This window comes from Dromiciops gliroides, chromosome 1 (assembly GCF_019393635.1).
Source record: "Dromiciops gliroides isolate mDroGli1 chromosome 1, mDroGli1.pri, whole genome shotgun sequence".
Taxonomy (NCBI): Eukaryota; Metazoa; Chordata; class Mammalia; order Microbiotheria; family Microbiotheriidae; genus Dromiciops; species Dromiciops gliroides.
The window spans coordinates 6,085,967-6,102,528 of NC_057861.1; the positions used below are offsets into that span (position 1 = coordinate 6,085,967).

The 16,562-nt window shown below is 44.1% G+C and overlaps 1 protein-coding gene across 4 annotated transcripts in view; it reads left to right on the forward strand.

Moving 5' to 3' along the window:
• Positions 1 to 16,562, forward strand: part of CLTCL1 (clathrin heavy chain like 1) — an 81,674-nt gene that overhangs the window by 17,202 nt on the left and 47,910 nt on the right. For all 4 annotated transcript variants that reach the window (XM_044003687.1, XM_044003670.1, XM_044003696.1 and 1 more), the window contains exons 3-6: positions 5,972 to 6,240; positions 7,977 to 8,138; positions 8,941 to 9,054; positions 10,666 to 10,839. In XM_044003687.1, coding sequence (XP_043859622.1) covers positions 5,972 to 6,240; positions 7,977 to 8,138; positions 8,941 to 9,054; positions 10,666 to 10,839 — 719 coding nt within the window. The remainder of the gene's footprint in view (positions 1 to 5,971; positions 6,241 to 7,976; positions 8,139 to 8,940; positions 9,055 to 10,665; positions 10,840 to 16,562) is intronic.

Consider the following 16,562-nt stretch of genomic DNA (forward strand, 5'->3'; position numbering starts at 1 on the left):
ACCTCAACATTTGTCAAAAGCCGTTCCCTCGGCCATACCTTGACTTCATGCATGTCTCCCCTCATGTGACAGTTCAGTGTCTGCTCTTGCATGTATTCCTCTTGTGATTGGATGGCATCTTGGCCAACTGGCATCTGATAACTCAGAATAAAGGCAATTAATGTCTTAAATGATAAGTTCCCATAATCCAAGTCTCATATGGATTTAAAATTGAGGATAAAAAATGATTGCAAAAAATGTGAATACATCTTGACTCAAAATATAATATATAATTATGCAACAATTTCAAATAATACCCTTTTTTTTACTTAGTATACAATTACTTTTGTGAAAAATCAGAACATACTTAAATACAAGTTAAAGCACAACAGAATCTCAAAGAACTTTTTTTTTTTTTTGAAAATAGAAAACTTTTACAAATGTTCCCCTCTTTTTTTTTGGGGGGGGGGAATATGCTTATCAAAAATAATACTTCTAGAATCAATTTACACTTGCCATGGCAACCAATTTGCCAGGGAAATGCTTTAAAGAGTTTGATCAAATAATCAGTTGAGAAAAAATAACAAAAACAAACAACTCAGAATATGGGAGCACAATACTCCTAGAATTAACATTGTATAATAAAATCAAAACCATCTTGCAATGTTTCAAAATTAGATAGACAAATGAATAGAAGAAAATACACATGGAACAATAAAAGACAATGAAATTCAAACTAAGGAAGTCTAAATGAATGTGAACTTAATATTAATAAGAGTAAACTTGATCACATGACTATAAAAAGCTTTTACAAATATTCTCCTTGTTTTAAAAACTAAATATAAAACACAATCTCAAAAGCATGAAAATCTCTATGAAAATAAACCCATACCATTAATTTCAAAATGTATATATAATAGCATAGAAATCCTATGTAACCTCTGAACTGACATTATTACTCTGAGTGAATTCAGAACACTTTTGATTCCGATATCTAAAATCCCCAATACTCATATCAATACCTTGCTGCTTACTTCTACATTTCTGTAAAATATGTACCCTTCCATGGCAAAAGAAGCAGAGTCTTGAACTATGGTGATGATTGTCATTCTTATTCAGCTTAAGTTTTTCTTCTTTAACCCCTCTATATTGTCTGTCAGTCTTTTCACCATACAAATGCTTTATAAGATTACTAATTAAAGACAAAAGCAGGTTAGCAAAATTATGAACAAAACGAGCATATCTGGAATTTAAAGAGTTTTCTAAGGTTGTCTCAAAAGCACAGCCAGGCCGGGGAAGGGCTGAGCCTGAAGCTGCAAATGCAGGTACAGAAAGTTGAGCATGCGCATCAGATCTCTGGACTTCCCAGGCAGGGGAAGCTATGGGCTTGGCCATAGGAGGAGTAGAGGGTGGGGTCTGGAGAGGAGGGGAGGGACCAGTGCAATTTGAATGAGACTTGATTTTGAACTCAGGCCTGGATTCCTCTTCCCCCACTTTGCCTCCAGGTGCTAGGGGATTAAAAGCTTCTAGAGGGTGGGTCATTGCCTCCAGGCATGCAAAATTAGAGCAGCAATTAGTGTTAGAACTGGGAAAAGCTGCGGGAATCTCTTCAGGTTTCTCTGAAAAAGCATGGTTGGGAGAGGGAGAGATATTTCCTTGTGTGAGTAAGTTGCTGGCTCTTTTAACAAAAATAAAAAGAAAAATAGAAAATCCACAAAAACAAAGCATTAACATGGTCTTACCTCCCATTTGTCTGGTTAAACAGACTAAAATCAAAAATAGGGTAATTAGGGAGTTTAAAAGGTCCATTTGAAAAAATTTAAAGGGAAAATCACAGCCAGTGCACCAGTACTTGGCAGTTAAAGGGAGAGGGTAGAGAAAATGCCTTACCCAACCAGAAGATCAGAAGACTGAGGTTTAGCTTTCCTCTTCATGGTCAGCCATCTGTTAAGGGCTAAAATTCTAGCTAGTCTGTCTAAAATATCTAATGAGTGGTCGCCAATAAATTATAAGCTTTAGCAAGAGTTAGACTTTTAAGCATTTATTAAGGAGAATAAGAATTTGGTAAAGAGAGAGAAAAAGGCCTAGATTCCTATCTATTAAAGGGAGAGCACATTTCTAGCTCCGCTCTCCACCAGAGTCCAAAGGAAAGAGCGCGAGACTGAGCGCCAGTCTCTTCCTTCCTCCTCCCACTAGCCCGCGTCACTTCCTGACTCCTGGTCTTGCCCTCAAAGACCTTCCCTTCATGGGCAGAACTCTTCTACAGTAAGTATCCAGCAGGTGGCATTATTCCAATCGTTACAACTACCTTCTTAAGGCTAGTCAGCAATCAGTCACTCTCACTTAATTCAGTCAGTTTAGATTAAGCTCCAGGTGGGCCTTTGAGTATCTGCTAAATCCCTTTATCTACCACATTCCATTATCTTGACACACCCTACGGGTCTTCTAGGTTTCTCTGAAAACCATCCCCCTCTTTGTTTCTTAGAGCACAGTAGTATTGTATTATGCTCATACACCATCATTTGTTCAGCCATTTTCCAATTGATGGACACTCCCTTAATTTCCAGTACTTTGCCCCCACAAAAAGTGCTGCTATAAATATTTTTGTGTTTATAGGTCCCTGTCTTATTTGATCTCCCTGGGGTTTAAGCCTAATAATATTGCTGGGTCATACCACTTTTGGGTCTTTTTCCCAAAGAGATCATGGAAGGGGGAAAGGGACCCACATGTACAAAAATATTTATAGCTGCTCTTTACATGGTGGCAAGGAATTGGAAGTTGAGGGGGTGCCCATCCATTGGGGAATGGCTGGACAAGTTGTGGTATGTGAATACAATGGAATACTATTGTGCTGTAAGAAACAATGAGCAGGAGGAGTTCAGAGAAACCTGGAGGGTCTTACATGAGCTGATGATGAGTGAGATGAGCAGAACCAGAAGAACAGTGTACACAGTATCATCAACATTGAGTGTTGACCTACTGTGATGGACTATATTCTTCTCACCAATGCAATGGTACAGAAGAGTTCCAGGGAACCCATGATAGAAGAGGATCTCCAAATCCAAGGGGAAAAAAAAAAAAGAACTGTGGAGTATAGATGCTGAATGAACCATACTATTTCTTTTGTTTTGGTGCTGTTGGTTTTTTTCTATTTTGAGGTTTTCTATCATTGCTCTGATTTTTTTCTCTTATAACATGACTAAAGCAGAAATAGGATTAATGTTATTATGTGTGTGTGTATGTATATATATATATATGTATGTATGTATGTATGTGTGTATATATATATGTATGTATGTGTATATGTATATATATATATATATATATATATATATATATATATATATATATATATATATATATATATATATATATATATACATAAAACCTATATCAGATTACCTGCTGTCTAGGGGAGGGGGGAGGGAGAAAAATCTGAAATTGTAAAGTTTGTATAAACAAAGGTTGAGAACTATCTTTACATGTAACGGAAAAAAATAAAATACTTTATTAATTAAAAAAAATATTGCTGGGTCAAAGGGTATTCAACCATCCAGTCACTTTTTGGTTACAGTTCCACGTTGATTGCCAGGATGTCTGTGCCAGTTCACAGCTTCACCAACAGTGTAGCCGCACGCCTCTTTTGCCATAACCCCAACCAGCAGGCAGTATTTTCCTCTCTCACTTGGCCAACTTTGCCAGTCTCATGGGTATGAGGTGGACCCTCGCAGCTGCTTTAATTTGCATTTTCTCCTTAGGGTTTGGAGCATTTTTAACTTGGATTCCTTCCCTTGAGAGCTGCCTTTTTGTATCCTTGGACATTGGAGAATGGCTCTTATTACAAATGTGATCAAGCGAGTTCCTTATATAGCTTGGGAATGAAACCACTAGCAGAGAAAGCTGCTGCACAGATTTTTTTTTTCTTCATTGCATTTGTTTGTGTAAAACTTTAAATTTCATATTTTCTCCTCCACCCTTTTTTCTGCTCTATCTCCTCTGGGCTCTCTCATCCCCTCAGAAGATTGCTCAGGGCCAATACTTGATCCTTGTTAGCTGGGCACAAATCACTTCGAACTGAATAACCCATGATGTTAATAGAATGGGAGGAACCTCACAAGCTTAGGTCAATAGGCTTCAGTTAAAACTGCTTTAATAAAACAGGGGGATAGTTGTTTTTATTAAAAAATGAGGAGGGGCAGCTGGGTGGTGCAGTGGATAAAGTACCAGCCCTGGATTCAGGAGAACCTGAGTTCAGATCTGGCCTCAAACACTTGACACTAGCTGTGTGACCCTGGGAAAGTCACTTAGCCCTCATTGCTACACACACACACACACACACACACACACACACACACACACACACACACACACACAGGTAATATTTTATATCTGATAGTTGGTTTTGGTTAGTTTAATTTTGAAGATGGACAGCTATCCAACATATTCAGTGATTCTGAACCAAGGACATTCTTGACACCATTTTGTAATGATAAAACTATTTGAGCCCATTTTCCTGCTGAGCTACCTCATTGGGTATCTCATATAGGGAAGCATTTAGTATCTTGCTCCCAGGTGATCACCAGCCAATCAGTAAACACGAAGGGCCTACTATGTGCTAAGCACCAAGGATACAATTATGAAAAAGCAAGACAGTCCCTGTCCTCTAGGGGTTTGCGGTCAGGGACAATGACACAAAAGGAAGCTTGGGATGCTGTGGGTGGGGGTGAAGGAGAAGGTGCCCAGCTTGGGGGCAGGGTGGCAAAGTCCAAAGGATGCAGCTGGGTGGGAAATGAAGAGATGGCTGGCCCGGGTGCCCTCCCTCAGTGCTTCTAGGTTCAAGGTGGGATGAGGTGAGGGAAGGAAGCAACATTTGGTGTTAAAAGATGCCTGAAATGAATAAAATATGCAGAATGTCGATTTGGGAACAGGTTAGTGATTGGCTGGAGTCCCTTCAACCAGAACAAAAATGTGAATGGCAAAAAAAAAAATGTGAATGGCTTTTAAATTTATCTTGGCTCATTATTTCTTCCTATCAGAAGCACTAACTATAAAAATAACCTTCTGCCTTAAAATGAAGTCCAGTTAATACAGTTTTATCACATAGAAGTGACTTCAGAAAACTTGTCTCTATTTAAATTGATAGAACCTTTCCCTGTAATAATAGTTTGGAACATTTCTAGTCTTAACGTGTTAGGGCTTTGTAAACCCAAAAGTCAAGTGTGTGCCAGGCACTGTGCTGAATGCGGCAGATCAAAAGAAAGGTGAAGATGGCCCTCACCCTCGGTCTCAGGAGGGAGACAGCATGCAGGTGGGGGATGGGGAAAGGCTTCTGGCAGAAGGTGGGGTTTGAGGTAGGACATGAAGGAAGTCAGGAGGGAGAGGTGAGGAGGGAGAGGATGCTGGCCATTGGAGACAGCCAGTGAGAAGGCTAGGGAGACCCACCCATTTCTGCCCTTTTTCATATCCAGAAAAGTCTTTTAGAAAACGAATCTAAGACTGGGACGTTTCAACCAAGTTGATTTTACTAGTATCCTTTGCCATCCTTAATAGTTGGACAATAGGGGCAGCTAGGTGGTGCAGTGGATAGAGAACCGGCTCTGGATTCAAGAGGACCTGAGTTCAAATCTGACCTCAGACACATGACACTAGCTGTGTGACCCTGGGCAAGTCACCTAACCCTCATTGCCCTGCAAAAAAACCCCTAAAAACCAAAAAAAATTATAAATAGTTAGACAATAACGGATCATTGTGACCCTTTCACCTTTGGAAGACCATCATTTAAACTGTTTTTCAAAACAAAGAGAAGTGGTTAATTGAGTGGCTGTAGCTAGACATGAGAAGTGTAAAAACGTGCCTGTTTCAGGTTGGTAATCTTTCTCTCCTTCCCCCCTCCCTTTCTCTGTCTGTCCCCCTTCCCCTTCCTCCCTTTCCTCCTCCCTGTTCTTTCCCCCCCACTTCTCCCCTCTCTCCCTCTTTCCAACCCTCCTCCTAGCGGGAAAGACCCTTCAGATCTTCAACATCGAGATGAAGAGTAAAATGAAAGCCCACACAATGGCAGAGGAGGTGACTTTCTGGAAGTGGATCTCAGTCAACACGGTTGCCTTGGTGACTGACACAGCTGTCTACCACTGGAGCATGGAGGGTGACTCGCAGCCCCTGAAAATGTTTGACCGACACGCGAGTCTGGCTGGTTGTCAGATCATCACCTACAGGACAGACGACCGGCAGAAGTGGCTGCTGCTGCTCGGCATCTCGGCCCAGGTGAGCAAAGGCTGGCTGGGACTCCCCCAGTGCGGGTGTGTGCCAGGAGGCTGCTGCTGGGAGGGTTCCTGGTTCAGGCTGAGTCCCTCACACTGGCTGATCTTTGCAGATACAGCTTTGGGTTAACACTTAAGACTTGTGCAGTCAACCTTGTTCCCCAAAGGGAATGAAGTGGAGTTGGAGGCCGTCCCAGCAGCCTCAGGCTCCGGCCTCCCTCCCTCCTGCAGTAGTTGTGGGACGATGGGAAAGTGGCTTTACTGTCTCCGGTCTCGGTGCAGCCACCCACATAAAACAGAAGGCAGGGGCTGGCAGCCTGCAGCCGTGCCTGGCGACGGGGTTAGCAGTTCAGCTCTCCTCCTGTCATTTCACAGCATTTGTCTTGGGGAGGTGACATTGAGTGCTGGGGGAAGCTTGAAGCTGTCTGAATCAAACCTTGTCATGTTCATGACAGAGAGTGCCTAGTCAGCCAGCAGGCTCTCACTTATTAAGTGCCTACTGTGTGCCAGGCACTGTGCTGAGCACTGAGGATTCAGAGAATGGCGTCTGTCCCTGCTCAAGGTGCCCACAGTCTTAATGGGAGGCACAGAAGCAAACCCAGCTGTGCACAACCAGGCCGCACAGCACAGATGAGGTCATCGCCGGAGGGAAGGCTCAGGGAGTGAGGGGACCCGGCCACGTCTTTGAATGCCGTGCTCTGTTGCTTCTCAAATGGTGGCTTCTGCTAGAACATGTTTCACAGAATCCCCTTGACCAGAATCCTCAAGCCTTCCTTGAAGGCCACAGGGAGGGGCTCTCCCCGGCTTCGATGGCCATCATGGAGGAAGGACTAGCTTTGTTCCGCTTAGTCTCAGAGAACCCAGCAGGAATGACAGCGTGGCCAAGTTAGACCAGACAGAAAGAGAAACGTGCTTCTCCTTAGAGCCAGCCCCACCAGGGCATTTCTCCAGGCTAAACAGCCTTGCTTCTTTCTTTTGGTCCTCAGATCTCTGTCTCCATTCTCATCACCACTTTGGTTGCCCATCTTTGGCCACTCTGGAATTTGTCGCGGTCCTTGTTCAATATGGCCCCGGAACTGGATACACTCACTTTCCCCTGCTGAGCTGAGCATAGCCTGGGGCACGGAGCAGTCTAGGCTCACTAACTGCCCAAGCCCCCCCCCCCACTTTATTTTATGTGCATTTTCATCCGTGTTGTTCTCCATTCAGTCTCATTTTAGAATGACTTCAGTCTTCACAACTTGTCCATCCTTTGGTATTGTGGGTGTTCTCCAGCACAATAGCTATTCCTTGTACTTTATATAATCTGCAGGATCGCTGAGCATGCCATCTATACTCCAGTGGGTGGTGGCTCAATCCATGTCAAAAGGCCCTGGGGAACATCGCCAGGGGCACCGCCAGAGACCTCCCTCTGAGCCGACATCACACTTGCACGCTGCCTTTTAAACAATCCCGTTTTGTTGCACAGCTCTCGGATTCTATTGAGAGCAAATTCATTGGTTTTGCTGAACTCTTTCTGTTAAAAGGGGTGGCTAGTTGGGCCCAGGGAAGGATTATATTCAGAAATGAAGGTGATGTAAAAAGTCAACATTTTTTTAAAAGATTGACTCTCCCATTTAAAAATGCCCATTTTCTTTTTAAAGATGGAATAATAACATCTTGTGGTTCTCTTCAGGCTCTCTGCTTTCATGCCGTGTGGAAGTTAATAATACGCTTTTCACATTCCACACAATCTTTTAGCAAAATCGTGTGGTTGGAGCAATGCAGCTTTACTCAGTGGACAGGAAGGTGTCACAGCCAATAGAAGGCCATGCTGCAGCTTTCGCCGAGTTCAGGATAGAAGGGAACACGAAAGCCTCCACTCTATTCTGTTTTGCTGTGCGGAGCCCTACGGGTGGCAAGGTAAACCATTTCAGACAGCCTGACACTTTTTACCTTCTCATGCCCCCGCCCCGCCTTGCACTGTGCCGCAGCAGAGCTGAGAGGAGCCACACGCTGCTTCCAGGGATAAGCCCGTGGGCACCCTTCCATCCTCTCGTGGATTGACCAGCCTGTTGCACAAGCCCTCGATCGAGCCCTAAACTGTCCAAACTCCAAATGCTGTTCACCCAATCCCATAGCACACTGTTGTGTGCTCTTCGAGATTATAAATGCCTGCTGAGTGAATCCCTGGCTTCTGAAACTTCCAAAGACATGGGTGGGAGCTGGGCTTTCTGCCTCCCCCTTTACCTCCTGTGACATTAGACTTGCTGGGTTGCCTACCCCTGCTGTCCTTTGTGGGCTTCACTTCCCCTTCCCACCTGTGCATCTTGTCTCCATGCCCCAGCCCCTTGCTCCCTCCTTAGCATCTGTTACCTGAACTGCCCTGTGCCTTCTGTCTTACTCCCCCTGCTCATTCCTGGAACCATGCAGTAACCGCTGCCTCTTTTAGCCTCACCTATTTGGACCCTGCTCCTGGCTCTCATGCTTCCTATTCTGTGCTCCTCTCTCCTTTGCTCGTGTGTGTGTGTGTGTGTGTGTGTGTCTTTGTCTTTGTGTGTGTGTGCGGGGGCGGGGGGGGGGGGGCGGGTCATCTAGTCTAGTCTAGCCTTGTCAGCTTGATGGTAAGTCGGTTTCCTGGAGGCTGCCACTGGCCTTGCTGAGCCCATGGACTTTCCCGGCCAGCCTGCCTCAGTGCACCATAACCCGACGTCTCTTCCCCCAGCTGCACATAATTGAAGTGGGTCAGCCTGCAGCAGGGAACCAGCCCTTTGTGAAGAAAGCAGTTGACGTGTTCTTTCCTCCAGAGGCACAAACAGATTTCCCTGTGGCTATGCAGGTGAGATGGTTTCGTTTTCTTTTACTCCCTGCCAGTGATCTGGCAGAGAAGGCCCTGGGTATGGAGGCTGAGGACCTGGGTTCAGACCCCCTACTCCCACTAGTATAGCCTTGGGGGGGAATCACTTCTCTGTCCCAGGCCGGCTTCCTCACCTTCTGGATCTCATGGATGGTGGAGCTTGTGATCCTGTGAACTAGTTGAAAAAAAGGTTGTGAGAGAGAGAGAGAGAGAGAGAGAGAGAGAAGTGTGTGTGTGTGTGTATATGTGTGTGTGTGTGTGTGTGTGTGTTAGGGGTGGGGGTGGGGGTAATACTGAATCTGTTCCTTACTAATGGGCCTGATTGGCTTCTTAGAAGGAAAGCTACAGAGCCATGGGGACTGTTACTCTGCTGGTCTTTTCTCACCACCATGGACCACCCGGAGTCAAACAGAGGTGGCCGCTGCAGTGGTAGAGACCTCAAACACATCATTGTCTCCGCTGTTGTGTTTTTTTCCTCTTTTTGGATAATTTAATAGTGTTTTTTTTGTTATGAGCTAATGCTTTCGGATGACTTTCACGTTCTGTTTTTGTAGAACTGTTGAAGTCTTGAAATTTTATGTCTCTCAGAAAATGCCCGTCCATCGTTGCAGACCTATATGATCATTGTAATCCACAGTAACTTAGAGATGTGCCGTTGCTTCCTGTTGGCAAAGTGCTTTCCCAACAGCCCAGTGGAGAACGGGCGTTGAGTGTCGCGCTCATTTTACATATGAGGGAGCCGAGGCTCAGTGGTCAGGGCAGGTGCTCCAGGGTCACAGGTCTCAAAAATTGTTGGGGCCGAGATTCAAATTCTGCTGTCTCCAGTGTTCTCTCTGAGACAGAAATCATGGTTTATGAGCTCCCAAATCTGACCTTGTAGAAATTCAGACGTAGCCCTTCTGTATAACCCTTTAGTGGTAGTTCCTAGGCAGAGGTGAGACATTAGTTCCATCTGATGTGACAGCAAAGGAAGATGGGTAGTTAACATTTCTTCTCCCGCTGATCCCCTCTACTTTGGGGTGTTTCAATGGTGTATGCAGTGGATACAGTGCTGGGCCTGGAGTCAAGAAGACCTGAGTTCAGATCTGGCCTCAGAAATATATACTAGGTATGTGACCCCGGACAAGTCACTTAACTTGTTTGCCTGTTTCCTCATCTGTAAAAGGAAGATAATGATGGCACTTACCTTGTTGTGAGGAACAAACAAGATAATCATCGAAAAGTGTTTTGCACAGTGCCCGGCACATAGGAGGTACTCTCGAAATGCCAGCTGCTGTTATGAACTTCACTCACAAGAGGCTAGATCTTCACTAAGTGTGAACTAGTAGCTCCCTGCCTGAGCCGTCTGCCCTGTGCCCTGTTCTGCTGCTTCCTCTGTGGCAGCTTGTGATTCCTGGGTTGTTCTTAGACGTATACTCTTGACCGCCCCCACCTAGCATCACCTCTTATTTTAAGGAGTAGAGAGAGAGAGTGCTTCAGGGACAGTGAGGCAGCCTCCCATCAGAGATGAATTGATTAATTGTATTCAGTGGGAAGCTGCTCTTGGCATAATCTCAATCTCAAGGGACACACATTTTTCCCCTTTTCTTACAGATTGGAGTCAAGCACGGTGTTATTTACTTGATTACAAAGCATGGTTATATTCACATGTATGACTTAGAATCTGGAGTATGCATATATATGAACCGCATCAGTGCTGACACAGTCTTTGTCACGGCTCCTCATGAACCTACCTCTGGGATTATTGGTGTGAACAAGAAAGGGCAGGTACGTGTTGTGTGGCCTACTTTCCATTTTCTCACCCCTTCATCATAAACCCATATTAAAAATGAGAGAATGCCATTCCACAAAATTTCAGAGAAAAGACCCCTATGCAGTGGATTTTCTGATAACTATGTTAGTTCCCCAACTTTTCCCTTTGTGTATGATCCTCGCAAGGTTGTCTGCTTGCCAGGAAGTAGCCTATGGAAAAGCTTGTCCTTCCTTGGAAGGCTGCTCATTTGATGACAGTTTGGCTGTGGCCATCACCCATGAAACAGAAAAATACAAAGTCTCTCTTGGCCCACACAGGCCCCTTTATACTTAAACTGGAACAAGGTGGTAGGGAAGAAGTGGACAAATAAAGGACTTGGTAGAGATGGCTTTGTTGTGCATCCATAAGCAACAAGCAACATTTCATGGGCCCTTTCCTCATTCATCTCATAGCACAGCCCTCATAGTTGTTGTTTGCCAAAAGAGAACCGTGGCTTGGAGGTCAGCAGCACCAAGATGGTGGAGCAGAGGCAGCATTGTAGCTGAACCCTCCCAACATTCCCTTCCAGACAATTTAAAATAATGCCTCAAATAGGATTCTGGAGCAGCATACCCAGCAGAAGTCGGGGCGAGACATTTTTCCAGCCCAGAACAATTTAGAAGGTTGGAAGGAGAGGTCTGGGACATGGGTGGGGGGCTGGCCTGGAGCACATACAGCAGCAATACAAGTGGTGGACCTTGGCGGTGGCTATGATGACAGCAGCTTTGGAAGCTCACAGCCCAGAGACTGAAAGGGGATCCGACAACTGGTCTGAAAGAGATTACCAGGGACGCCCCTGCATCCTCATGCAAGCACTGGGTACAGGACCAGGTGCTGTGCAGCAACCCCATTGCTCATATCCAGTTCCACAGTAGGGAGGAGCACTAGTACTCAAGACTTCAAGGGATTTATAGATATATAGATATAACCTATATCAGATTACCTGCTGTCTAGGGGAAGGGGGAGGGAGGGAAGGGAGGGAGAAAAATCTGAAATTGTAAAGCTTGTATAAACAAAGGTTGAGAACTATCTTTACATGTAACGGAAAAAATAAAATACCTCATATGTAAAAAAAAAAACCAAACAAACAAAAAAAAGACTTCAAGGGAGCAGGGGCACTACCTAGGTAAGGACCAGAATGCAGACCAGGACAGTGATGATCATACTTCTTCCCCGATCATATCACCTTGAAAACACCAAAAATGTACAGACACCCCACTCCCAAGAACCAGGTGTGAAAACAGCAGCTTGAAAAAGCCTGAAGCTTGGGACTGTGCACCGTGCTCCTCATCCCCCTTTTCTCAGCACAGGCCAAATCCAAAAAAGAGCTTCAATTCAAGAAATAGGCTGGAAAAAAGAACTCACAATAACAAAAGAACCTGACCATAAAAAGTTGCCATTGTGACAAAGAAGATCCAGACAAACTCAGAAGACAATGCCATGGAAAACAGCTACAAGCAAAAATGTAGATCGGATACTACCCTAGCAAGAATTCCTGGAAGAGTTAAAAAAATATCAAATCAAAGTGTTAGAGGAAAAATTGGGAAAAGAACTGAGAGTGATGGAAAAAAATGATGAAAAGAGAATTAACAGGGGCAGCTAGGTGGTGCAGTGGATAAAGCACCGGCCCTGGATTCAGGAGTTCCTGAGTTCAAATCCGGCCTCAGACACTTAACACTTACTAGCTGTGTGACCCTGGGCAAGTCACTTAACCCCAGTTGCCTTAAAAAAAAAAGACCCTCTAAATTAAATTAACATATACTTTGATGCAGTCTGACTCCAATACAAAGGCGAGAACAGGTGAAGATAGCAAAAATTAAATGGGAATATAGGATTTAGTCCCACATAAAAATATTTATACCATCATTTTCTTTAATGGCAAAAACCTGGAAGGGCATCAAGTACCCTTTCATGGTAGAATAGGGGATCAAATGGTGGCATGTAAATGGAAGAGCATATGGTTACCCTATCAGAAATGATAACTGTGAAGAATTCAAAAAACACTGGAGATGGCTTGCATGAATTGATGTTGGGTTAAACAAAGAGAACAGTTTATTCAGGGACTACGCTAATGAAAACGGAGGTTGAAAGACTTCACATTCTGACTAGTGCAGTCAGTGACCAAGTGAAACTCAAGAAAACTGCTGATGCTGAGCATTATTCTGTCTTGGCTAAGAAGTGACTATGGCAGTGTGAGGAGGTATCTGCTTTCAGACATGGCCATCCTGATGATTTGTTTTGCTTGGCTGGACTTAGTTGTTACAAGGGAGGATTCTGTTTGGCATGCAGGGAGAGGGGAGTTGTTGGGAAGGGACAATGATCTTTAAAAATGAGGAGAACATTTTGAAATCATAATAAAGGTCAGAATTAAGAGATGAGAGACGGAAGAGTTTGAGACTACACAGAAGTCTCATGCTTGCTATACGTCTTCAACACATTGAGAAAGAAATGACACAAGATATGGTCAGTGGTAGATAAAGCCACAATAAATCGATTGCATTTAACAGACAGGAAATGGCTTGTTACTAATATGGGAGACCTTTCTGAATCAAAATTGTTCGTGTTAAGTCAGAGTGCCAGCTTTGTAGAGAAAAGATTAGATTTTTCTCCCCAAATAGAGGACAGCTTCTATGTCATCCCACAGAAAGAATGAAAAACAGCATAAAGGAGTCACTGTTTTCTGTTAAGAGTTTAAAAGATTCTCCTGACCTTTCTCAGTCACAGTTACAAACGTGCTGATTGAGAGACTAGAAATGGCAAAGAAGTGGGAAGAGTTGCATAAAGATTTTGCTGACTGACAGCCCAAAGGCTTTCTGACTTATGCCTGATCTCTGCCATATTGTTCCTCCAAGTGTATCTATCTACCAGTGGCATCCTTGATGAAGGTCTGGGAAGGGAACAGAAGGGCTTCCAGGTAAAATTCTGCAAATGACTAGAGCTTTGATGAAAAGGAGTAGAGGACACAAGATCACTCTGCCTTTTGCTTGATTGTTAAATAATATTTGGTTTGCACCAAATACCTGAATGTCTCTCATCCAACAAAGCATCAAACGATGAAACTCTACAAGGTCCCTTGAGATCTGTACTAGGGGAGGTAAAAGAGCATGGAACTGGAGACATCAGCTTGCTAGAAAGTAGGGTTTGCCAACATTATGGAGCACGTCCTACCCATTTGCTATAGATGGTGATGTTTGCAGATGACATTGCACCAACTGCATCAAACTCCAGATCACTCAAAAGAATTTGGCCTGAAATGCACACTGGAGAAATTTATGGATATGGGATGAAAAATGCTTCATGGACAGCGTGCTGGATCAAAATTAACATAAGGCTAGAAGAAAGAATTAAGAGACCAAGAGATGGTGTGCATTTAAAACAGCTCCATTCTGATCTATTTAAAGAAGATACACACACACACAAAATGGGAAATAGCTAGAAGAAAGGACATCAACACCAATTATAGGGACTTTATATAGAAGTTTAAATGGTGTAAACATGAGTCCAAAAGAGTAAAAAGTTTTGGTCAGCCAGTATTTGACTTTCCTGACAAGTGGAGAGAGTTGGCTACCAAGTTTAACATTGCTTTAAAATATAAACTTGCCCATAAGATCTCAGAGAGAAGGATAGTAGAATATCGTGAGCAGTATTTCCTCCTAAAACAGCAAGAATCAATGGATGGAAAAACTAGGTTAAAGAAAGTGTAACAGGGGCAGCTAGGTGGCGCAGTGGATAGAGCACCGGCCCTGGAGTCAGGAGGACCTGAGTTCAAATCCAGCCTCAGACACTTAGCACTTACTGACTGTGTGACCCTGGGCAAGTCACTTAACCCCAATTGCCTCACCAAAAAAAGAAAGAAAGAAAGAAAGTGTAACAAGAGTTGCAATTAGGGACGACCATCCCGTGAGGACATTTTGAGGTTGGAACCAGGACAGTAAGTAGACAAACGATAGAAGAGATTTCCAGGGAACTTTTTAACTAACAAGGACAGTAGCACCAACACATACACACCCTTTGCTATCACTCCACTTCTCCAGGAAGTGGGAATGGTCCTAATGAGAATGAAACTGGGAAAAGCAGCGAGTTTGTGCTAAAGGCAGCACAACTGTGCCAACGTGGAGGGATGAGGCTTGTGGCAAGGGGAGCCTTGATGCCAGTAGAGGAGGAAACATTCAGGCCTTCCCTAGCGGTAGGCCACACATAGCCGCCTCCAAAGACAGGAGGAGACGAGAGCTCACCATGCTCGAGTGTCAGACTGCAGCGTAAGATGCTTGAAAAATCAGCCTCTTCTCTGACAAGGTCTCTGCACACATGTCAAAATCATGCAAGTCCTTGGAACGTAATAGAAACTTCAACCCATTGGTTATTTGGTTTTTTTGTTTTTGTTTTTGTTTTTGTTTTTTTTTGCTGGGCAATGGGGGTTAAGTGACTTGCCCAGGGTCACACAGCTAGTAAGTGTCAAGTGTCTGAGATTGGATTTGAACTCAGGTCCTTTGCACCACCTAGCTGCCCCAACCCATTGGTTATTAATATTGGGGTGGGTGTAAGATAAAATGACTGAGGAAGCAAAGGTTCGAGCTTCCAGGCATTTTGATTTATTAAGCAGTGCATGCCAATTGCCCAACAAATTGGGACCCAGACACCCTCCTCAGCTTTGGCACTAGACCCCAAATACAGGGGGAGACAGACTTCTAATTTTTTTTTTGGTTGGGCAGTGAGGGGTAAGTGACTTGCCCAAGGTCACACAGCTAGTAAGTGTCAAGTGTCTGAGGCCGGATTTGAACTCAAGTCCTCCTGACTCCAGGGCCAGTGCTCTATCCACTGTGCCCACCTACCTGCCCCTAAGACAGACTTTTATACATTAAAGACAATCAAATGAGGCTACGTATTTAAAAGGGAACAATGCAGGGGGGCAGCTAGGTGGCACAGTGGATAAAGCACCGGCCCTGGATTCAGGAGTACCTGAGTTCAAATCCAGTCTCAGATACTTGACACTTACTATCTGTGTGACCCTGGGCAAGTCACTTAACCCCCATTGCCCTGCAAAAAAAAAAAAAAAAGGGAACAGTGCAACATTAGGTAATCTGATGTCTAATGGGATGAAAGATTAGAGGGGGGAGAGAGCGAATGTGTCTGTATTAAAGAAACGTGGAAGCAGTAACTGATGGACTGACATAGGGCTAGTTTTCAGATAAGACTGTGAGTTGCTTGAGCTATACAATTGTGAGAAAATTCTTTGCATCAGTCTTCAGATCTGACCAGTGTTGTGGTCAGCATAACCGAGGTCCTTAGTTAAGAGTCTTTAAGCAGCAGGTATGGGTAGTCCAGCTCCCAGCCATGCAGGGCTAGGCTCAAACAATGCACTAAGGTTTTCTCCCAATTCCCACAATTGAATAAAGTTTTCTCACAAGACAGAAACAGTTGTATTACACCCATAATTGAACGAAAAAGACTGTGCTAGCTCCAGAACTGAGTCACAAGATGGGAGTCAGTTCCATAATTAACCACTTGGTGGCCTAACCCCCTCAGCTCCAAGAAATGGAACAGTTAACATCTGTAAGAGTGAAAGCTGTTTTCCAGTCGCTTGGCATCCAAAAGACAAGAATAAACCATCCCGTCCACAACTCTGTGAAAGAATTATCCAATTCACCAATAACAAGAGAAATTGAAAAGAAAGACCCAGAAAACCGGCAAGGATGAC